We start from the raw sequence: 25,337 nt of genomic DNA, 5'->3' as shown, positions 1-25,337 counted from the left end.
CTCTTGGGTGGCCTGCGTCCATACTGACATGATGTAAGACTGCACATGGAAACTGGCCTACCGGTATTAACAAATCTGGTTCAATACATTAAATATTGCTGTACATGTTCAACATTGTACATTTTTCCCGACAAAAAAATAGAATTGCTAGAAATTAGGATCATCATCAGTATCAAAGAAAGCAGCATTCGTCATGGAAAATGTGCTTTTAAAAACATTTTGTTCAAAGCCTTCCTTTTTCTTTATCTTTGGACACCAGACAAAGTTAGACACATCAGATACAAGACAGAAATTTAAGAAGTGTGTTTTGCATAACGTGAACACGTAGCTATTCCATATTCTCAAAGATTGAGGTTGAGTTCAAACACATTTCCCAAGTAAGTTTAATTGTTTGATGTTAAAAGTCTTCCTTATTGCCTGTGAAAGTGATACTTTAYAGATATCTTTACAGATACAAGTCCCTTAAAAAAAAAGAAGAAAAAGAAACGTCTAAAAACAATACAAGGCAATGGGGACAATAGACCCTTTTCCAGTACACGACACACTGACGTCACGTACGACTCTTGGCAGGAGTAAGAAAGCCATCTGCCTGAATTTACGTTTTTATTCGTACTAAACAAAATACATTTAGGTTCTCATACGCTTACAATGGATGTTTAGACATTTTCTTGAACAGTAGTTAAGATGATATTTGGTTGTGATCTTTGCAAAATAACTATTTTGAATGTAGCAGTTAGCTAGAATGCTAACGCTCATTGATWTAGGCTGTAGCAAAAGCTAGCCAAAGAGCCATTTTACTGGTTGAAGTGTAATGCAGTTGATTTGCGATGACAAACATATTAAACAGGACATTATTACGAGCCTTAAAATCCAACTATACTCCAAAAGTAGTGTGATATGCACTCTTAAGCAGCATGTTCTGTAAGAACTCCCGTGTTCCGCTACCAACTTGCAGCGTCGCCCTCGTGCGCCAATGTTTGCAAACACAGAAAGGTGTCAAAAGCAATAGAAACAATGGAAAAACAAACTTAAAAGCGTAAACAAATACTTCATGAAATAACAAACCTGTACAGTGTTAAACTACAGTGAAGCTCCAAATGTATTGGGACAGCGACATGTTGTTTTGGCTCTGTACTCCAGCATTTTGGATAAAAAAAAAAAGACAGCTTAAATTTGAGGGTATTTTCATTATTAAAAATCGGGAGAATAGTTTAGAAATTACAGCACTTTTGGTAATTCATTAAGGACTATCCATAATCATGGTAGCATACACATTAATATAGAAGTGTTTAAAAACATTCTATTTCTTATATACGATAAAAGTGACTCTAAAAATGACAATACATTATTTCAGATTCATTTCTATTGGGCACAAAATCTGAAACAACCAAAACCAACAGCAAATGCATCCACCAAGTTTATAGAGAGTCACAAGCTTGATGTAATCATTGTGTGCTAGGAATATGGGACAAAATACAAAACTTTAAATATACCTCCAAATGTTTTGGAACAAATTCACTTAGTCCCCTAAAATGTGCGGGGGCCTATGTACAAAAAGTGTGGTAATTTCTAAACGGTTCACCCGATGTGGAGGAAAATACCCTCAAATGAATGCAGACAGTCTGCACTTTAACCTCATTGTATCATTTCAAATCCAAAGTRCTGGAGTACAGAGCCAAAACAACAAAAAGTGTGCCACTGTCCCAATACTTGGAGCTCACTGTATACAGTGCATTCGGGAAGTATTCAGAACCCTTCCCCCTTTTTGTTACATTACAGCCTTATTCTAAAATGGATAAAAACAAATACCTTATTTACATAAGTATTCAGACCCTTTGTTATGAGACTGGAAATGGAGTTCAGGTGCATCTTGTTTCCATTGATCATCCTTGAGATGTTTAAAACTTGGAGTCCACCTGTGGTCAATTCAATTGATTGGACATGATTTGGAAAGGCACACACCTACGTATATAAAAAGGTCCCACAGTTGACACTGCATGTCAGAGCAAAAACCAAGCCATGACATTGAAGGAATTGTCTGTAGAGCTCTGAGAGAGGATTGTGTCGATTCACAGACCTGGAGAAGGGTACCAAAACATTTCTGCAGCATTGAAGGTCCCCCCCAAGAACACAGTGGCAGCCATTATTCTTAAATGGAAGAAGTTTGGAACCACCAAAACCAAGATTTAACTATTTGGGCCTGAATGCCAAGCGTCACCTCTGGAGGAAACCTGGCACCATCCCTATGGTGAAGCMTGGAGGTGGCATCATCATGCTGTGGGGATGTTTTACAGTGACAGGGAGACTAGTCAGGATCGAGGGTTCCCTAAATGTGTTTTATTCACTGCTTTAACACACTCTGCCAACCCGGATGTCCTAGCCATCTGAATCCTGGCTTAGGAAGACCACCAAAACCCCWGAAATKTCCAACCCTAACTACAACATCTTGCGACAAGATAGAACTGCCAAAGGGGGTGGTGTTGCAATATACTGCAGAGTTCTTACTAGCCAGGTCCGTATCCAAACAATTTGAGCTTCTACTTTTAAAAATKTACCTTTCTAGAAACAAGTCTCTCAMCGTTGCCGCTTGCTATAGACCACCCTCTGCCCCCAGCTGTGCCCTGGACACCATATGTGAATTGATTGGCCCCCCATCTATCTTCAGAGCTCGTGCTGCTAGGTGACCTAAACTGGGACATGCTTAACACCCCGGCCATCCTACAATCTAAGCTTGATGCCCTAAATCTCACACAAATGATCAATGAACCCACCAGGTACAACCCCAAATCCGTAAACACGGTCACCCTCATAGATATCAGTTGAGAACAAGTTCTCATTTACCCTACCTGGTTAAATAAAAAGGTGAAATATATATATATATAAGTTCCTTTCAACAGGACAATGACCCTAACTAAGCACACAGCCAAGACAACGCAGGAGTGGCTTCGGGACAAGTCTCTGAATGTCCTTGAGTGGCCCAGCCAGTGCCGAGACTTGAACACAATCTAACATCTCTGGAGAGACCTGTAAATAGCTGTGCAGTGACGCTCCCAAGCAAACCTGACAGAGTTTGAGAGGATCTGCAGAAGAGAACGGGAGAAACTCCCCAAATACAGGTGTGCCAAGCTTGTAGCGTCATACCCACGAAGACTCGAGACTGGCAGCAATTACAAAGGTGCTTCAACCAAGTATTGAGTAAAGGGTCTGAATACTTATGTTCATGTGATTTCATTTACATTTTTTATACATGTGCAGAAATGTCTTGAAACCCATTTTTGCTTTGTGAATATGGGGTAGTGTGTGTAGACTGAGGGGGGGAAGAAATGACAAATCAATTTTAGAACAAAGGGTGTAACGTAACAAAATGTGGAAAAATTAAAGGGTTCTGAAAACTTTCCGAATGCACTGCGTGTTGAGTCCCAACCAAATTCTTGAGATGAAAGCGATAAACTTGTCACAGAGTACCAGTCAAAAGTTGACACACCTACTCACAAGTTTTTTTGTTGTTGCTATTTTCAACATTGCAGACTAGTGAAAACAAACTATGAAATAACATATGGAATCATGTAGTAACCAAAGTTAAACAAATCAAAATATTTTATATTTGAGATTCTCCAAAGTAGCCACCCTTTGCCTTGACAGCTTTGCACACTCATGAATTCTCTCAACCAGCTTTGTGAGGTAGTCACCTGGAATGCATTTCAATTAACAGGTGTGCCTCGTTAAAAGCTAATTTGTGGAATTTCTCTTTCTTTCTTAATGAGTTTGAGCCAAATCAGTTGTTGTGACAAGGTAGAGGGGTATACAGAAGATAGCCCTATTTGGTAAAAGACCCAGTCTATATTAATGGCAAGAACAGCTCAAATAAGCAAAGAGAAACAGTCCATTACTTTAAGAAGTGAAGGTCAGTCAATGCAGAAAATTAAGAACTTCAAAAGTTTCTTCAAGTGCAGTCGCAAAAACCATCAAGCGCTATGATGAAACTGGCTCTCATGAGGACCGCAATAGGAAAGGAAAACCCAGAGTTACCTCTGCTGCAGAGGATAAGTTCATTAGAGTTACCAGCTTCAGAAATTGCAGCCCAAAAAAACGCTTCAGTGTTCAAGTAAGACTCATTTCAAAATCAACTGTTCAGAGACCGCGTGAAATCAGGTCTTCATGGTCAAATTGATGCAAAGAAACCACTACTAAAGGACACCATTAAGGAGACTTGCTAGGGCCAAGAATAACAAGCAATGGACTTTAGACCGGGGGAAATCTGTCCTTTGGTCTGATGAGTCCAAATGTGAGATTTTKGGTTCCAACCGCCATGTCTTTGTGAGACGCAGGGTAGGTGAACGGATGATCTTTRCATGTGTGGTTCACACAGTGAAGCATATAGGTGGTGTGATGGTGCWTTGCTGGTGACMCCTTCAGTGATTTTCAAATTCAAGGCACACTTAACCAGCATGGCTACCACAGCAGTCTGCAGCWATACGCCATACTATCTGGTTTGCGCATATTGTGACTATAATTTGTTTTTCAACAGGACAATGACCCAAAACACACCTCCAGGCTGTGAGGGCTATTTGACCAAGGAGAGTGATGGAGTGCTGCATCAGATGACTTGGCCTCCACAATCACCTGACCTCAACCCGTTTGGGATGAGTTGGACCGCAGAGTGAAGGAAAAGCAGCCAACAAGTGCCCATCATACGTGGGAACTCCTTCAAGACTGTTGGAAAAGCATTCCTCATGAAGCTGATTGAGAAAATGCCAAGTGTGTGCAAAGCTGTCAAGGCAATGGGTGGCTACTTTGAAGAATCTGAAATATATTTTGATTTGTTTAAAACTTTTGGTTACTACATGATTCCATGTGTTATTTCATAGTTTTGATATCTTCACTGTTGTTCTACAATGTAGAAAATAGTAAAAATAAAGAAAAACCCTGGAATGAGTAGGTGTGTCCAAACTTTTGACCGGTACTGTAGATCACAATTTTGCAAAACATGCATCTAGAGTTAGGATTTGGCCCTGCGTCATTAGGGTCATGACACTTCAAATGTGTATTAGCAAAAATGAACAGTTTAAAATTGCAAACAGAAATGTTAAAGTAATTACACCATGCTAAGGTGAACCATTTACTATGGCACTGTACTTAACCTTTGTCCTTCCATACGACAGAACAAAAAAAATCTGAACAACTTAACTGAAGGCACATTTAAAAGCTAGAATCAGCAGTTGAAACAATGACAAAGTGTTACCCCRCCTCTGTTTTGGTAAAAAGCTGAGGGATGGGCCTGGAGAAATGTAACCACTCAAATTCATAGACAGAGCTATGGATGCAAGGACTTACCGTCAAAAATATAAAAAGGATAGTTTTAACCATTTTCTGAAGCTAAATGTAAATGAGTTTACATTTACGTTGTTTACAAACATAGTAAAAAATCTGTAGGGGTATGACAGTTGAACTAAGCTCACRAATCATTTATAGGTTATATTCAAGAATCAATGGATATATATCATTAATTTATAATGCCAAAAACAAAGTGTTCTAGCTTTAAGTTACGATGATGTTGAGCAGGAAAGTATTTGGCATAGGGTCCTACAAAGCCTTTTTTCATGCAAACCACCTGTAAGACTGTATGGCCTGTTGAAATCAATGGATATGCTTAGCGCCCTCCACAGGGTTCAAATGTAAAGTGCATACAGTGCATACAGTACACAAACACACACTACAGTCAACTGAGACGTTGCGTCTTGAGGCCCTGAACATTGTATTCCCTGGGCTTAACCCAATCAAAACCAGTAACTGAGTTTCTGGGGTAAGAAAYAGTAAACTCCCTTCCTTTTTTCCAATAAAGAAAGTGAATACTAATTCRACTGAGGTGTATAAGTGTAAAGYAATTATTTTCCTGCACTTTTCCTGAAATAACCTAACCTAGTGCAAAGAGTCTTCTTTTTTTGGCTTGAATAACAGAGTAGTCCCAGAGATTAATCATAGTTACAAAAAAAAGCTTTGGTTAAAAACAAAGATGAAGTGTCAGAGAGTATGCGCTTGGTGAGGACTTAGATGGCTGATGTAGCGTCCATGACTGTCCAGGTTGTGTCCATCATACCAGGAATGCTGTTTGGTGGATGTAAGAATGGCAAWAGAAAATATGTCCATACAAGAGCTGTTACTTGACATTTGTCCATGGTAGTAGGGGTGCTGCAGGTGATAAGGGGTGGTTTTTTGTTTAGACAGATTCTGCTGGCTGTAAGGCATCACAGTTGATGGCTCAGTTGTCTCTTGGCAGTTTTGAGCCGACTGGTAATCAAAGATCATGGACGGTCATCAGTTTCCTCTCTAAGCTCTGTAGGAAACGCGCACACTTCAGCRGGAGTCATCCATAGGCTTACCTGTCTATGACTCGCTCTCTATGGTGACTGTGACCGTCTCGGCTACGTCTGAAACACAAGGGTGAGAGGTAAGAGGTCAAGGTTCAGGCAGCTCACAGACACAGGGCTACATGACATCACAGGGATCTACATACCAGTTTTGTCGAAGCTGCCATCCTGATGATCSTCAATGTGGTTGATGGTGTCGCCAAGGACATGCTTGGGGCTTGCAGGACCATCTACAGAGCTGTTTCAGGACAAGGCCGGTATTAACTTCATGAATGAGGCGAGATCATTTACTGAATCAGGAATGAAAGAAGTCAAACCAAGAAACCATGAATAACCTTTTGCCGTTGATCTGGAGGCCCACAGCTATCTGCTCAGGATCTAAGTTCACCAACCGGGTGACAAAACTGTTACCATCACCGTGACTGACAGAGAGAAAGGAGAGCACAAGGGGGGGTAGACATTAGGCATTTAAATACCTACAGTGAAACTCAAACTAGGTTTTTATTGACTAAAAGGCAGTACTGACTAAGAAGCAAAACTATTATTAAGCTCCAACAGAATAGATGGATAGGTGACTTTGTGTTTTCACCTGGTGTAGATGGGAAACATCCAGTACTTCTTCTGGTCTCCAAAGACCTCWGCCATGTTCCTACTGAATCCCAGAGAGAAGCCATTCTTGTCTGGGCCATTTCTGAAGACAGGAGCCCTGAAAGCCTCTGAAATAAAACAAATATTAGTTGCAAGCAACAATGAACAGGGTTCACAGGATGACAAAGGAGACAAGATAAGTTGGATAACAAAGCAGCAATATGTACAGTAGAAACCATCTTCATTTAAGTACAATCCGTGAAAACATGACCATGTTTATCGCTCAATACCACAAGGATGACATAAGTGAAGTTAAGTCTAGTGCTGTATCTTTGAATGCAGCAAGTAATCATTCTTAAAGTCCTTAATGTATTGAGTGTATTAACCAATTCTGTGGTCAATTTGACTAATGGTTTATGACTTGAAATATTTTCAGCGTATTGCAGTGGAGGCTGTTGAGACAACGACTTATAATAATGGCTGGAAACGGAGCGAACGGAATGGAAAACACATTKAAACCATGCATTTGATACCATTCCACTTAATCCTGCCCCAGCAGTTACCATGAGCCCTTCCTCCCMAATTAACATGCCACCAACCTCCGGTGGTGTATTGGTAGGCTATATTTTGAATTCTGGGACTTTATTTTGTCAAAAATCTGTTTGTTAATTACTTCAATCTCAGTTGGTACACTCCATATTAGCTTTAATAAAATAAATAAAAATTCAGTATACTTTCACAGCTGTAATACGCTGACTGCACAAGCGGCAGAACTTCTACTTTCCCAAATAAATGACACACTTTTCACTATGTTCAGGCCACATAATACGGCAACAATATGATTACACAGAAAGTAATCACRATATTTCACATTATTCATCTGCACAATWAAAATCTAACATTCATTTGCATGAGACAAAGTCCACCTGATCAATAGTTACTGCTYTAGTATCTCATGGTGCCACTGGTGCTAATGACATCTATAGAGCCACCAACCGGTCTGGTGCAGCCATCTAAGGTTGCAGTGACTTTATATTCACAGTTATTATATAGAGCAGGTAGCCAAGCGTTTAAGAGAATTTGGCCTGTAACTGAAAGGTCACTGGTTCAAATCCCCGAGCCGACTAGTTGGGGGGGGGACTGTTGATGTGCCCTTGAGCAAGGCACTTAAACCTAATTGCTCCTGTAAGTTGCTGTGGATAAGAGAGTCTGCCCAAATTTCATGGCCCCATGTCCATCAGTTCATTTCTTATAGCCCTGGTGAGATATGGTGCCATCTAGTGGTGTAATGTGGCCAACTAAGAATTCAGCAACGAAACATTCTCAAATTCATTACAGGCTAACTTATTGGGTCTATATACCAAACCTGTTGTCAATCGGAMTTATGGTTCATGAGAAATATATATATATATTTTTGCATTAGCACTAATGTGCATCTATTAGGTACAGTGTGGCTATATTTGAATGCGGCATAAAAAATAAATAATAATAATAATAATCTCTCCATAAAATGAAAGACTGATGTAATGAGCCTAACTTCAGGCTAGGCCTCTATTTTCTCCACTTCCTTTCTGATTGACGTGCCCAAAGTAAACTGCCAGTTACGCAGGCCCAGATGCCAGGATAAGCATATAAATTGGTAGCATTGGATAGAAAACACTTTGAAGTTTGTAGAAATGTTAAAATAATGCATGAGACTATAACACAATTGATATGGTAGGAGAAAATCCAAAGAACAAMAAMAAAAAACKGATTGGTTTGAGATCCCATGCTCTTCCATTAGAACGTATAGGGTCAATGTTAAATCCGGCTCCCAGTTTGCAATTCCTATGGCCTCCACTAGATGTCAACAGTCTTTGTTCGAGATTTTAGGCTTGTTTCTCCCCAACAAGGAAGAATTTTGAGTTTTGGCACTGGGAGTCATAGCTGGAAATCAGTCTGTGCGCGCTYATCTGCGTGAAYGTGCCTTAGGCATGCTGCAAGAAGGCAYGAAGACTGCAGATGTGGCCAGGGCAATAAATTGCAATGTTTGTACTGTGAGACGCCTAAGACAGCGCTACAGGGAGACAGGACGGACAGCTGATCGTCCTCACAGTGGCAGACCACATGTAACACCTGCACAGGATCGGTACATCCGAACATCACACCTGCGGGACAGGTACAGGATGGTAACAACAACTGCCCGAGTTACACCAGGAACGCACAATCCCTCCATCAGTGCTCAGACTGTCCACAATAGATATCCTCCTCCCTCATGTGGTACCCCTTCCTGGCAGGCTCATCCTGACACGACCCTCCCGATGACAATGCCACCAGCCATACTGCTCGTTCTGTGCGTGATTTCCTGCAATACAGGAATGTCAGTGTTCTGCCATGGCCGAAAGAGCTCGGACCTCAATCCCATTGAGCACGTCTGGGACCTGTTGGATCAGAGGGTGAGGGCTAGGGCCATTCCCCCCAGAAATGTCCGGGAACTTGCAGTGCCTTGGTGGAAGAGAGGAGTAACATCTCACAGCAAGAACTGGCAATTCTGGTGCAGTCCATGAGGAGATGACACTGCAGTGCTGTTACTTTTGATTTTGACCCCCCCCTTTTGTTCAGGGAAACATTATACCATTTCTGTTAGTCACATGTCTGTGGAACTTGTTCAGTKTATGTCTCAGTTGTTGAATCTTGTTATGTTCATACAAATATTTACACATGTAAAGTTTGCTGAAAATAAACACAGTTGGCAGTGAGGACGTTTCTTTTTTTTGCTGAGTTTACATACAATTGGTTTCAAGTCTCTAGGTCAAAYAGGGCGAAGGCTATGAGGGTTTACATGAGACTGCTTATAACAGCGCCACAAATAGGCCAATTGGTGCCATTCTTTTGGACCATGTTACCCATGCCATCGAGTTTCTGTGTGCCAAATTAGAAGAAAAAAAGTTCCCAATTTATGCTCAAGTTATTTGACCATGTCAAGAAAAAAGAAAGTCAGAGAATAGGTTCTGAATCACTAATTATAACCAACAATAAAAAGGTGTCAACAATCAAGACGATAGTGGATGAGTTACTGTGTTGAGTATAGTGAGGCATGGCAGCTACCTATGGTGGTCCTGTTCTTTCCCACAAGCCAGAGATGGTAGCTGAAAAGCGACAGGATGCTGATGAAGAACATGGCCGCCACAAAAAACAGAAACAACACGTGGAATTTGGCGTGAGTGTCAGGCAGCTGATTCTTGAGGGGAGAGAGAGAGAGGAGCCGTTAGTGACGTCATACTCTTCATCCGCCACATACAGTAGTAACGTTCACCTTCTGCACAGACACACAGGATATGACACATCAGTCAGTTGTAAAATGACCTATGAAGACCTCAATCTGGAGTAGCAGACGCTTAGCCTACATGACTGTTCAAGTGAATGGCTCCAGAAGGTACTACATACAGTACAGACCTTTTGGTTGTTACGCACAATACGACATGCTGAACAACCAACCCTGTCCGACTCCACACTCGCCCTCAGTTTGGCCAAGATGACAGTGGACATTCATTGTCACGAGCAAGGCAGCATATAACACAAGCAAGGACAGAGGCCTAGTCTTACCACTCAAGGGGGAACAGACAACGGCTTATGTTGCAAGACAACGGCTTAAGTTGCAAGACAACGGCTTAAGTTGCAAGACAACAGTGTTTGACACATACTGAAGAGAATCCGTCAACAGCAATTTGTACTTCTGAGAGACAGAAGCCTTGCGAATGCCATTATGGGTTGAGCTTCTTGACCTTTCCTTAGTGACAATAGGCTACTCTAAGAAGTGCAACCTTTCTTTTTGACGAACCACAATGATCAGATGGTGACAATCTCGCATTTTACCTGAGGACAATCCCCAACAGATCTCCATCGGCAAAGCTTTAGGCAAAGTATTAGAGACAGGCAGACGATTAGTGCAGACATTAAGAACGTGCAACTATCTTACAGAGATATAAAAAGGACAAGAAAAAAAAAGAAAAAAAAAAGAGAAGAACAGGATTACAAAACTATCGGCACCTGCTCAATATCCTCCAGAATGTTAGCACAATTGCACATGTTCCCTCCCCCCTTTCCACACTATACCCTACTGCAAACCACACAGCTAAATATAAACCAGATTCACACTAATTTCYCCTGACATGCAGACTGCTCAAGTTTGAGGTGGTTTATGTAGAGGATTTGGGGTATTGGCTAATTGGAACATGCTATCAGGGATCTTACTGCTTTCATTGGTTAACACTCAACTAAGTTCTAGCTAGTTAAGGAAGAAAGGACAGGCAGCTACAGTATTACTTACTGTCCAGAATTTGATGAAATACTGCAGGACGGTAGCGGCGATGAATGCACAATATAGCATGGAGTAGGCCAGAAACAAGACAAAGAACTTGTAGTTTGAAAATCCAACACAGTTATTCACCCTGAGAGAGAAACAGAGAAAACAAAAGTCAACGTGGCTTGTGCTGCTCGGTCTCCTTCTGAGAGCGGAGTAATCCTTTCCACATCACTATACCAGACAGATCAAATATGCTCATGCAGTAGAATGGACAGGATGAAACTCTCCACTGATCCAAATCACTATCAAGTCAGTTTTAACAATAGACTTCAAATGAAGGCAGGCGTATGTTTGAGCGGTATGGTCATGAGTGTACTTTGCTAAGCATCTATACTTCATGAATGGACCGTTACATACCATGGACAGTGATGGTCCATCTTCAGTACACACCTGAGAGAGAGGGAGAGTATGACAGCATGAAAAACAACGTGRAAGAAAGTATATAGGACGTTGCTAGTTTCGACTGCGCCGCTCTTGGTTGTACCGTCTTCCATATTTGSCGTTGTGAGGTGGTACCATTTCTTCTGGTTGGACCAATTGAAATCAACTTGATAGGTGAGCGCTACCATCACTCCTGTGTCATGCCAACAGTAAAGCAACCTGAGATCTTTGGATTTCATAGCCTATAATGGCAATCAAGCTATGTTGAGAGGGGCGTTTCTATGGCGATTTAAAGGGAAGGACTCCGAAATACAAAATGAAAATAGGAACAGATTGTTTTCGCGGAGGGTGGATATTGAAATTCAGTCTCTTAGCTTTGTAAATAAATATACATTTCATCCCTATTTAATTTTAATATACAGCGGATTTCATTGAAAATAATTTGATATATATGTATGTGTRTATATATATATATATATATATATATATATATATATATACATACATACATACATACATACATACATACATATACACACACACACAGAGTCACGGGTCACATATAGTAAAGACATGGGGTTTGGACACGTGTTTTTCTGACAGAATTCTCTATTGAGCGGACATTTGTATAAACCTTGAATGAATTAATCCTTTTATGGGTGAACACCCTAGAGTATATTACTTTGGAGTTGAAGCACCCAAAAAGACGCCACGTAAAACCCCATGGTGCATCTCCTCTGAACCCCACAGTAATTGAACTGAACTCACATGTCACAGGTGGAGCAGTGGTGGCAGCGGTCGGGTTTGATCACCAGACAGTTGTCACAGTACCGGACGGCTGTGGAGAACACATACACCTGATCAATCATTAAATCCAAAGCTTGTGTTTCAACTACAGTCAATATGGAAATATTATTTTATACTAATACAATTGCCTAGTGAAATAGATTTTGTTTAACAAGTCATTTTTAAATTATTGGCACTCCTAAAGATACTTATAAATACAATCAAACAAAATATATCTGCATTAACATTCTACTTTTTTCTCTCTCAGCTTAAATAACTGTATTGTGGCCTTCCATGGCTTCCTGTTGTTTCACTGGGGTATAAAAATGTGGTACATGCATGTAAAATCCTTTTGTCATCCATCCCCATGGGAAAAGGCAAAGCGCTCCCAAACGAAGAGACAAAATGGTTGTTGACCTTATAAAAAATAATAATTAAATAACACTATTAGGAAGTTTAAAACCACTGGAACAGTGGTAAACTTGCCTGGTATTGGACGCAAGTGTATGTTGTCCCCACGCACAGTGAGGAAGATGGTTTGGCAGGCAAAGACAAAACCAAGGGCCAAAGGTGGACAATTACAGAACTTTGTTGCATTTTCAGGTCACCAAGTCTCCAATTACACGCCAACTCCATGCCAATAGGCTCTTTGGAAGGTTTTCCAGAAAAAAAGCCTTTGAGAGCAAACAACAAATGTAACGCCTGGAGGTGAAGTATTTTTTTWAATGTAACTAGGCAAGTAAGTTAAGGACAAATTCTTATTTACAATGACGGCCTACACCAGCCAAACCCGGACGACACTGGGCCAAATGTGCGCCGCCCTATGGGACTCCCAATCATGGCCGGTTGTGATACAGCCTGGATTTGAACCAGGGTCTGTGTTGTGACACCTCAAGCACTGAGCTGCAATGCTTTAGACTGCTGCGCCACACAGGAGGGCATCTTAGCCAAAAACCTGGTTGCCTCTGCCAAGAAGCTGAAACTTGGTCACAAGTGGCTCTTCCAGCAAGACAATAACCCCAAGCACTAATTAAAATCCAAAGAAATTGTTTATTGACCACAAAAACAACATTTTTCAATGGCCATCTCAGTCTCCGGACATGAACCCCATTGAAARCCTATGGTTTGAATTGAAGAGGGCAGTCCATAAGCGCAGATGAGGGGTATCAAGGATCTGGAAAGATTCTGTATGCAGGAATGCTCCAAGATCCCTCCCAATGTGTTTCTTCAATCTCATAAAAACACTAGAAAAAAAGCTCAGTGCCTAAATGCTATTATCCTCGAAGAGGGTGCCGGAAAACAGTAATCGAAACGAGGTGCCGGAACAATCAAAAGTATCGAAGAGGGTAAGGCCGGAGAAATTGAAAACCCAAGGAAGTTGCCAATACATTGACACCTAGCTTTGAGATTCTTTTAATGACACTGTAAACAAAAAATCTCTGAGCAATCCTGTAATATGATATTAATATGCATCCATTGCATGATCATACAACTGAAATAGCCAGTAAATTGTACATTTACTACAGTCTTTTTCACATCTTATATCAAAGGATGCCATAATTTGGGAACCCGACTGAGTATCCCAAATACGATAAAATAGCACATCATTCTAATTGGGCAACCTTGTATGAAAGAGTACACAAGGGAGTTGGGGGTGGTGGCAGTAAACATTCTCACGCTCCTGTCCCGAGTGGCGGTGTATAGACAGGAATGCCTACCCGCTGCACCTTCTTCAGGATCTCCCTGCTAAGAGTGTCTGATTTCCTCCTTCGCATACCGGCTTCCTTCATCCCACTGATTTGGGAAGGACACAGAAGAACTGATCCGAAGCAACAGAAGCACGCGCTCAGTGAGGGTATGAAACCATAACTAGGATGTTCTCAAATACAACGCGGCATAACATAGGCTAGTCTCAGAGCAGCGAATTACGGACAAATGGCATCTGTAGAAATTAGAGGGAAACACTCTTAGGAAATAGTTGCAACAAAAGAAAGTTACTTGAGTTTGAGAGACAGGACAAGAAAATCCCCTTTCATAACCAATACACTGAGGGTTAGCAGTATCCAGATCGTTACAGTAACCGGATACATGATACACCAGCATACCAGTAGATATCACGCATTGCAGGAGTACAATCACGGGTCTTAGTCTACAAAAATCACTATATAAATACAACGTAACTACACAAAATACAAGCGAGGTCAGGGCGGCTTGGGCACACAGAATATGCGCAGAAACTCTTCATACCTGTGTTTCTGTACCATAACATAGATTACCACCATTGGGCGAGCGCCATGTGACAAAACAAGGGGTCTAATCTCTACAAAACACCCCAAGGAACGCAAAGCAAAAGTTCAGTATATAAAATACAATAATACAAATTACAGCTATAAAAGGCTTGGGCAGATCCAGATTTTCATAGCGTCACACTGTCTTCTCCATTTACTGTATTACCAACATGGCACACAAGGGGGCAGTCCATTGGGCCTCTACCATGATGCTGAAAAAATATTAGCAAAATCAAAAGGCGCAGTTAGATAAATGCTAACGAGCAAAAACAAAATAACTGCAAAGATCGGCAAATCCAGCTCAAAGTTACACAAGCATAGCTAGCAGCTACCGAATGTCATTTTGTGTGAGTGTGGACATTGACAAGTTAAAATGAACGAGAGAAATGGTGTAAATAAAAGTTGATGCATGCTTTTCTGAAGGAAGAGCAGAATGTGTACATGGAGCAGATGAGAGAACAGAGAAAGAAAAAAAGAAAGAAACGTTAGCAGGAAGCGAGGTGAAAAAAATGGCAGCTGTACAGAACTCTTCCAGACCTCTGACAGAAAGCCATAAGATGTGAGATGGCAAATTTTTAGTAGTGTATGGCATACAAGTAGCTTCATCACCTCATGTGCACCTCAGGGCCTCAGCGATAGAACGCTATACACTCACCTCATCTCGCTTTCTCCATTTACAAAGAAACACRTGACTGTTCTGGGCAACTACAGTAAGCTTCATAACGTAAAATAATGTGATGGGTGAAATGAAAAACGCAATCTGTCATCTYTTAACTTATTACACAAGTTGACAGCAGCGGTTAACTTAAAAAGGTGCTACAAATATTCACATGTATTGGAAAAACTTCAAAGAAATAGTTGACAGTATTRAAAAACCATCCCATGGCTTTTTCCAAATACCATGGTATAACCGCCCAAGCTATATCTGAGAGCTAGAGATGCACAACGTTACCAAAAGTATGTGGACACTTGTCAGCAACAGGTGTGGCTGAAATAACAGAATCCACTTATTTGAAGAGGTGTCCACACACACATATATATCAAACATTAGGAACACCTTCCTAATATTAAGTTGCACCCTCCCCTTTTKCCCTCAGAACTGCATCAATTCGTTGGGACATGGACTCTACAAGGTGTCAAAAGCTTTGTTGACTTATGCTTGACCCATGTTGACTTATGCTTCCCAGGCAGTTGTCAAGTTGGCTGGATGACGATTTTTGATACACAAGGGAGAGTTAAAACCCCAGCAGCGATGTAGTTCTTGACACAAACTGGTACGCCTGGCWCCTCCTTTAAAAGCACTTAATCTTTTGTCTTGCCCATTCACCCTCTGAATGGCACACATACACAGTCCATGTATCAAATGTCTCAAGGCTTAACAATCCTTCTTTAACCTGTCTCCTCCCCGTCATCTAGACTGATTGAAGTGGATTTAAAATGTGACATCTATATGGGATCATAGCTGTCATGTAGTCAGTCTCTCTTGGAAATCTGTTCTTAATGTTTACTCATATATATATATATAAATAAAACACACCAAAAGCTTGGATGCACCTACTCATTCCAGGGTTTTTCTTAATTTTTACTATTGTAGAATAATAGTGAAGACCTCAAAACTATGAAATAACACATGGAATCATGTAGTAACCAAAACAAGTGTTATACAAATCCATTGCTCGTGTTTCTTATTGGTGTCCTTTTAGTAGTGTTTTTTGCAGCATGAAGGCCTGATTCACACAGTCCCTCTGAACAGTTGATGTTGAGATGTCTGTTACTTGACCTCTGTAGCATTTATTTTTTGGCTGCAATTTCTGAGGCTGGTAACAGAGATCGACGATTTTAGGATTTTCAACACCGATACCGATTATTGGAGGACAAAAAAAGCTGATACCGATTAATCGGCCAATTTTTAAAATGTATTTGTAATAATGACAATTACAACAATACTGAATGAACACTTTTAACTTAATATAATACATCAATAAAATCAATTTAGCCCAAATAATAATGAAACATGTTCAATTTGGTTTAAATAATGCAAAAACAAAGTGTTGGAGAAGAAGTAAAAAGTGCAATATGTGCCATGTAAGAAAGCTAACGTTTAAGTTCCTTTCTCAGAACATATGAAAGCTGGTGGTTCCTTTAACATGAGTCTTCAATATTCCCAGGTAAGAAGTTTTAGGTTGTAGTTATTATAGGATAGACTATTTCTCTCTATACCATTTGTATTATATACCTTCTGACTATTGGATGTCCTTATAGGACAACTTTATATTGCCAGTGTAACAGTATAGCTTCCATCGCCTCTCCTCGCTCCTCCCGGGGCTCGAACCAGAAACACAACGACAACAGCCACCCTCGAAGCAGCGTTTACCCCATGCGAGAGCAAGAGGGACAACCACTCCAAGTCTCAGACGACCAGTGAACGTTTGGAAACGCTATTCAGCGCGCACCGCCTCTAACTTAGCTAGCCATTTCACATCGGTTAACACGAGCCCTAGATCTCGGGAGTTGATTAGGCCTTATGACCGGATGGTGAATTCCGGGCCTTACCATGGTTCCTGGTATGGGATCGGCATCTCTGATACTTAGTCTATTGGTTGGCAGTGTGACATTCTCCCGGCACTTTATCATTCTAAGCCGATAGTTTGAAGTAGTTTACTACCCTTAGCCAATAAATTAAACTCCGTTTCAATTCGACATTTAAATCCTTAATAAAAAATTCTGTCTTGCAAGTCCAGTTTGGATCCCAAAATTTTAATTTTAAGAAATTGTGCAATATGTCAGAATATAGTAGAGAGAAATTTATTTCAGCTTTATTTCTTTCAAATCACATTCCCAGTGGGTCAGACGTTTAACAATAACACTCAATTTAAGTATTTGGGTAGCATTGCCTTTAAAAATTGTTTAACTTGGGTCAAAATACGTTTTGGGTAGCGCGTCCACCATTTTTTTTGCCCGATTCCCTCTGACAGAGTTGGTGTAATGAGTCAGTTTCTCGCCAGACACTTTTACAGTTTCTGCCCTCAATTATTCTATATGGATTTGAGGTCAGGCTGTTGGTGATGGCCACTCTACATACATTGACTTTGTTGTCCTTCGAACATTTGCCAACATACTTGTGGAAGCATGCTTGGGTCAATTGTTCCATTTGAAACCCATTTGCCGACCAAGGCTTTTAACTGTCCTAAACTGAGTCTTAGATTTTGCTTCAATATAATCCCATCATTTCCCTTCCTCACGATGCCATCTATTTTGTGAAATGCACCGAGTCCTCCTGCAGCAAGAGCACCGCCACACATGATGCTGCCACCCCGTTCTTCATGGTTGGAATGGTGTTCTTCGGGCTGCAGCCCTCCCCTCTCTTTTCCCTTCCAAGCTACGATGGGTCATTATGGCCAAACAGTCTTTTTTGTTTTCATAGACCAGAGGAATATTTCCCTCCAAAAGTACGATCTTGTCCTAGGGCAGTTTGCAAACCGTAGTCTGGCTTTTTTATGGCTGTTTTTGGAGCAGTGGCTTCTTTCCTTGCTGAGCGGCCTTCATTTGATGTCGATATAGGATCGTTTAACTGGTGGCGTATAGATAGTTTGGACCCGTTTCAATCCAGCACCACAAGGTCCTTTGACTGTTGTTCTGGATTGGATATGCACTTTTCGTCCAAAATACGTTCATCTCCTAGGAGACAGAATGCGTCTCCTCCTGAGCGGAATGACGGCTACGGTGGTCTCTGGGTTTATATTGCATACTATTGTTTGTACAGATGAACATGGTCCTTTCAGGGTTTGGAAATTGCTCTCCAAGAATAACAGACTTGTGAGGTCTATCAATTATTTTTATGAGTATTGGCCGATTCTTTGATTTCCCATGATGTCAAGCAAAAAGAGGCACTGAGTTTGAAGGTAGGACCTTGAAATACATCCACCAGGTACACCTCCAATTGATCAAATGGATGTTCAATTAAGCCTATCACAAGCTTCTAAAAGCATGACATCATTTCTGGAATTATTCTCACGCTGTCTAAAGGCACAGTCAACTAGTGTATGTAACTTTCTGAAAATCCACTGGATTTGTGATACGGGTGAATTTATAAAGTGAAATAACCTGTCTGTTAAAAATTTTTGGAAAAATGACTTGACATGTAAAAAGTAGATGTCCCTAACAAACTTCCAAAACAGTAGTTTGTTAACAAAGAATGTGTTGATGGTTGAAAAACGAGTTTTAAATGACTCCACACCTTAAGTGATGTAAACTTCTGACTTCAATTATGTCAGATGCATAACAAACTACTGTTACTGTTGAACCATTTTCAAAATTAGTTCATACTCCTTTATTTTAACTGGCGACCTTCGAAGAGTTACAGATAGGAAGTAGCAAACCCACCCATCCGGGAATCCACACTCCATAAATCCCCAATCGTTGTAAATTTGTTATCGAACATGATCAAAATGAAATCAGCAATTCACAATATCAACAACAATTTGGAGTTAACTGTCAACACCTATTTAACATATATTTTCCATCTCTATGCAGACTGAACAAATGAATTTGGTTATTTACCCAAAGACCAGGACCCAGGAACTTGGTAACTTTCTTTCAAACACATGATTTCACATTGTGATTCAAAAACATTTAATAAAATAACAACCGCCATTCGAAATTTTACCCCAACAACTGGAATTCACAAACTCTTGATAATCCATAAGGAATAATAGTATCTCATAAAGCAATGGTATAAATCGAACAGAAACTGGTGTTCTCATTCATTTTATAATTAGATCCCACCGTTCTAATCATTCCTTAACTGAGATCTGGTCAGGCCTTACAAGAAAGTCAGGATACGGACATTCGACCCATTAAATATTTCCTCTCCCTTTAACTTTTCCTGTCCTTCAGAAACCATTTAAAGAACCTTCCAAACATTTCCATCCTTTGCATACCCAATTACAACTGAATTTGAAAGACCCATCCAAAATAAATCCCGTATCACACCACTAATTGCATATTTGTAACGGTAAATGTGTGTTTTGTGTGTGTGACAACCGTAGGTAAAACACACTGAAACAAGCCCCATACCTTATCGGACCCACCCCATTTATGGCCACCAAAATTTATAGTATTTTTTTGTAAACTATACAGCCATAATAGATATAAAGATAAATAGTATATATAAGTAACCCATTTGCTAATTAATACGTAAAATATAAAAAACATATCGTAAAAATCTAAAAAAACAAAAAATACGATAAAGACCCCCATTCCATGGATCCAGCTCCAAAAAAGAGTGTTTGGACGATTTATTTTAATTTGTTACCTTAGAATTCCATTCCCACCATGGGCATTTCGCCTAGTTTTCCACCCAAATATTTTCCTGTGTCAATTTAGCCATTTCGCTTCTCATCCTACGAGAACGTATATTTGATTACCCTGCCTCTATATTGAACGTTGGGTAGACTGTCATACGTGTTTCCTTCAACAAGAAACTGTAATCTCTATGAGCCGCTATCGTATTCGACACCAAGCTATATCACCGAATGTGGACTTTCCTCTCCTGCTACTCTCAAAAGGATTTTGTTCGCTCTTTGAAAAAGATGCAAAACGCCTTTGTTTAGCCGGAATTCTCTCGAATTGCAGCATGGCTCATAATCACCCATATACCCTTCATTCTTCCAATGTTCCGATTGCTCCCTGTTTTAGATTGAGATTATCTCCGTTACGCTTGATGTTTTGTCGCTGCGTTTCTTTGTCTTACCTTGGCCATTGAAACCACTGTTAGTCGACTTTCACTGTGTCTGTATTAACCTCGCAACGTCTGCGAAGTGAGCGGGATTTATATTTCGCACTAAACATCTTTGCTGCTATTTCATCTCAAGCCCCACAATGGGTTTTGATTCAAACAGGTTTCAAAAACCTGCCCCAAAAGCCGGAGAAATTTCTTCAATGTACCTCACGTCACCCAGTCCTTGTTTGTAGCTAATCCTCAATTAATTCCCCATAATTCGACGGAATTGTAGAATGCTTGTGGCTTCGTTTCAGTGACTCGTGCTTTTTTTAAACATCCCTAGCTCGCTTGGCGAAAATCAAGTCGTCGCCAGTACTTGATAGTTATTTATCCCAAACTGTGTCTAAGGGTGTTTTATATTTCTTCATTCCCGTCTATAATGACACACCCCCTATTAACTATTCTAGGTAGCGCTACCACTTCCACGGATATATGAATTGGTCATGGGTACTAACTGCCTGTATTAAAGACCTATACTATAAGCGTCTGCAAATGATTTAGCTGGAAATCGATGACTTAATTTCTTATTACCAGTATTGTGCCTCAAATTCCACGTTGTTGATAACCCACATTACCAAAATTATTCCACTTAGTCTTCCCTGTTTCCACATAATCTGTATGTTCTCCACCCAACAGGGCAATCTAACCAACCTCTTCTTTATTGCTATACTGCTAATCTCCGTACTCAGTGTTTGAATATCTTATTTTTTCATTTTTTTTTCCATTTTTATTTTACTCACTAGCTCCTAGAACTGCCCTATCATCTGTATTTACACTCCTGGATCTCGCAGAAAGGAAAAAACTCCAACTCGGGACCTGTCCTTTTGGAACCTACCTGCACCAGATATTTGCGACAGGTCATTACACAATGGTCCTACCGAATAAACTCAAGCTCTTAGGTCCGTGTCCTATATATTGTTCAGCTACGATTCTCATCTCCCAAGAATGTCAAAATGAGTGGAAGACAGGTGTCGGAATGTGCCTTCCTTTTGTTCTGTTCGCAGTCCAGCTCCACTGAGTCTGGACCCTCTCTGGTTTTGGACTACCCAAATCGTGGTAAAACCCTGCTTGCGAGCGCCAAGTGTTTGGTTCTAAATTCTTCATAGTAGAAAAGTCATCGACGTTTTGAAAGCTTAAAAAAAGTTGTTCTTCCAAGAGAATAATACAGACCAACAATGTTTCCACCACTACATAGTCTATGTACTTCTATTAGGCACTCCTCCTTCTCTCCATCTTACATCTATTATGGTCGACAGGAAAGACAAAGGTAATAGGGAATAAACCCATAATTCTCCCCTTAAAGGATCTGACTGACCGTCAACCCTCATATTTGCCTAATCTCCCAAAGATGTCCACCCATATCCCTACAGCAATCCGTGTGACTTCCTCTCCGTCACCCAGCACATTCCAAAGCCATCTGGTCCCTACAAAGATAACGCCTTATCTCTGATGTAAACAACCAGTCCTGCTCCGGATGCATGTCCAGAGTTTACCCCAGAATCCAAACTTCAGAAAAAGTTCAATCCAATGCAAAATGTATTATTAAGCGCTAAATGTATTATCAAGCCTTCTCCTCCTTTCGCGTCGGAATTCTGACAAAGTAGAAAGCACGCGAGTCACTTTGAGAAGGCACAGTGGCTGTCTAAAGCTTATATATTTTTTCTCAAAGAATCCCCACGATCATTTAGAGTAAGAAGAGGAAGCTAGTAGTGTGTGGGCATTGCAGTCAGTCAGTCTAGGACCTGTGTAGGAGTGAATGTAAAGGAAACAGAGAGTGAAACAGACTCCCTTAGAGGTTTGCTTCGCACACCTGTCTGAGCCCAGCTTCGTCTGGTTGTACCGGAAACAGTATACGAAGAGTCGGGGATTGACAGCCAGAGGTATAACACGGCTGTGTTTCCATCCACCTCTTTTGTTCAGGTTATCAAGTAGTTCAGAGGTCACATGCAAGAGAGAGAGACGAAGAGGATAAAGAAGAGGGACACACTCAGACGACGATGAGTCTGGAGCACGCAGCATAACTACTTTAAAGGTGAGGTTGCTATTCATAGCGATTCTTCTCTATATCCTGCTTTCGTTCTCATCCCCTTTCTCACTCTTCTCCCCTGCTTGCTTGTCTCTCTAACCTCCTCACAACACAATTAGACTCCCAAACACATCACGCACAAAAGTATGCTTCCATCTTAACTCTCTGTCCTTGGTTTTTCTCTCTTCTGTATGAAAGATGCACGAATCACTCCAATATTATAATGTAAAATACACATTAATTTCGCCTTCGCACATTGTGGTGTTCTGTTTTGTGAAATTGCTTTTAAGTTAAGTTTAGCGTGGCACACAGTGAAACCTCTTGCTGTTTGGATCTTCTCCTTGGTTTCGGCAGGAAGAATGCGTTTTCACTCGTAGGTTTGAAATGGAGCCGGTTTAAACCGGTTTATTTGTTCATACAAGAGGATTATGTAATGTTTTTTTCTGTTTAACTGTCAATGTAAATGAGACCGAACGAGCCCATTCTTTTGTAAATGTTTGTCTTTTCGTTGTTGCGTTAGTACAGTAGTCCATCCTTATTATAATGGTGAGCCCACCCAGGTTATAATAAGTCACCACCCAGGTTCACCAAGGTTCAGAGTCCTAGTGGGACTAAGAACTTGGGTTATTTTTCCTCTACCATACGTGACGTCTAGTATTTTTTTGTATTTTTTTATATATCTCTTTTTCCATGGGCTAGTTATATAACCGTAGCATCCTCTTCTCCATTAAATTATTCCAAAGCTTCGCCCAATACAACACTGAACACGGCCAAGTGGTAGAGCTATCACCATCGCCCAGTCCAGGTGCTTGTTAATAAATAAGGCACTACCCTCAACCTCAGGTGGAAACATTTGTTTCATTCGGTTTGCAAACAAACCTCACTAGGTCTTCGCTTTAGTATGGAGCGCATTTTCCTTAGCCAATTCCAGCGTGGCAGTGCTGAGCGATTTAGTGCTTTTTGGGTCTTTTGAATATATATATATTTTTTTAACTTGGTTTTCCGAATTGTTGATTGTTTTTTTTTTTTTTACATTAAATGCACTATGCATTATGTGGGTTGACTGTTGAAACAATCAGAATAAAAACACTACAAGTCCGCATTACATGTAGTTGACTGTCTATTACTGCTTCATCACTTAACCCATAATTTATAACATTACTTTAATAAGATATATTTCAGCTTTTTGTGTGTAATATTATGTTGTTTCATTTCCAAAGTCGTCTCATCTCTATAGAGCTTGCCTGCTCTAGCTGTCTGAACATACTTTTAGTCCGTTTCGTCAAAGTAAATAAGATACTTTTGAACTTCTGGAATACCACTTATAATTGAACTTAGATCCGTAATTTCAAGGTGGCAGATGCATCTGCCTCTTCCTCCTCGAACACGTGTCTCCTGTCTCTCCCCAATCCGTGTCGCCCCACACCGACCGGACAAGTAGGCACGCATGGTTTATGGTGATTATAGTTTAATTACCACATTTTCTGGGCGCTCTACTAGATGTGGCATATTGGGCCTGTTGGATAACTACAAACTCCCTACAAATGCGTAGTTCGACTGTGAGCCAATTCATTGCTTTTAGAGAAACTGTCGCATTGAGCTGACAGCAGAAAAAAACGGACCAAAATGGAATTGCCAATAATTGAACGATGTTGGTCAAGTTAGCTGTTAATAAAACCGAAAGATTGCTGAAAATGGTCGTTAAATCGCTTAGCACTAACTGATAACACAAGCTGTGTGGTGCCTCATCTCGCCCTAAAAATTCCACCAATTATTGCCATCGCACCCCATCAGCTGCTCTACGGTCGCTAATATTGGTTGATGAGGCGAAATGGCGGTACAGATCAATGAATTATAACTTTGTTAGTCAGCACGTACGTTCACAAAGTAATTTGGTTACACGGAAGTTCAACAACGCCAAGGCTTACTCTCCCAAGAGCAAGCCTAGGCCTTAGAACAAACTCTCGCAGAAAGAAAGATAAGAAACCTGGCAAGAACCAGATATAGGGGAGAGTCATCTCTCCTCGATTCAGCTGTGTCAGGTAATGTCAGTTAAGGTCAGCCAATTGTCCTCGTTAAAAGCAGTCAATAAGAAGGCTGAAAAAGTAGAAGGAGTGTTGGAAAAGCAGGGTACCCACTTGGTAACATGGAATGCATTATGACAATCCGGATTTAAGAGGCATGGAGAAGCGAGACACAATGCGCACAAGAAGACAGCAGGGGTTAATGCACCGATAAGGAGGAGCAAGTCCATCAGTTTATAACAGAGTGCTGCCAGGGCAGAGGCAATAAAAACCACCATCACCGTTTAGGGTTCTCGCTAAATCAACCCCACTGTTCAGAGTGCCGTAAAGATGTCTCTTACAATAATAATAATATTTTCTATGCTCAATAAACATTCATAAGCTCTTATGGTAGTGCTCTTCCGCAATTTAGCTGTGCCTTAGCTTGTGAGCCTAATTTAGATTTAAAAATGGAAATCTGAATCCTTAATGTTTTTGACTGGCTGTTCAATAGTTAAATGAGCGCCTTAAACTACTGTTGGGACCTTGGAGAGGAAGACATATGGCTGTGTTAGGACAGTTCACACAGTTCTTATATTTTTTTGTCACTAATTGGTCCAATTGCAACAGAAATCATTTTTCACATTAGCTCTTTTCAGAGCTGATCTGATGGTCAAAAAACATTAGTGAAAACAAGATCAGAAATTTGTCTGCGTTGTGTAAAAGCACCTTGTCCATTATTTCGCCTTAGTCTTGATAACTCATCAATT

The 25,337-nt window shown here is 40.6% G+C and overlaps 1 protein-coding gene across 1 annotated transcript in view; it reads right to left on the bottom strand.

Moving 5' to 3' along the window:
* Nucleotides 1–563: 563 nt before the first annotated feature.
* The window catches only part of LOC111950048 (palmitoyltransferase ZDHHC20-A-like), a 42,206-nt gene continuing 17,432 nt past the window's right edge, over nucleotides 564–25,337 (bottom strand). The window contains exons 4-12 of the mRNA XM_023967381.2: nucleotides 12,451–12,574; nucleotides 11,659–11,691; nucleotides 11,266–11,386; nucleotides 10,812–10,847; nucleotides 10,044–10,176; nucleotides 6,958–7,084; nucleotides 6,704–6,790; nucleotides 6,515–6,606; nucleotides 564–6,428 (exon numbers count right to left, since the gene is read on the bottom strand). Of these exons, the coding sequence (XP_023823149.2) occupies nucleotides 6,385–6,428; nucleotides 6,515–6,606; nucleotides 6,704–6,790; nucleotides 6,958–7,084; nucleotides 10,044–10,176; nucleotides 10,812–10,847; nucleotides 11,266–11,386; nucleotides 11,659–11,691; nucleotides 12,451–12,574 (797 nt within the window). The 3' untranslated portion in view covers nucleotides 564–6,384. The remainder of the gene's footprint in view (nucleotides 6,429–6,514; nucleotides 6,607–6,703; nucleotides 6,791–6,957; nucleotides 7,085–10,043; nucleotides 10,177–10,811; nucleotides 10,848–11,265; nucleotides 11,387–11,658; nucleotides 11,692–12,450; nucleotides 12,575–25,337) is intronic.

Source organism: Salvelinus sp. IW2-2015, linkage group LG23 (genome assembly GCF_002910315.2).
Source record: "Salvelinus sp. IW2-2015 linkage group LG23, ASM291031v2, whole genome shotgun sequence".
NCBI lineage: Eukaryota > Metazoa > Chordata > Actinopteri > Salmoniformes > Salmonidae > Salvelinus > Salvelinus sp. IW2-2015.
The sequence above is the reverse complement of the archived record's forward strand: the minus strand, read 5'-3'. Positions and strand labels throughout refer to the sequence as shown.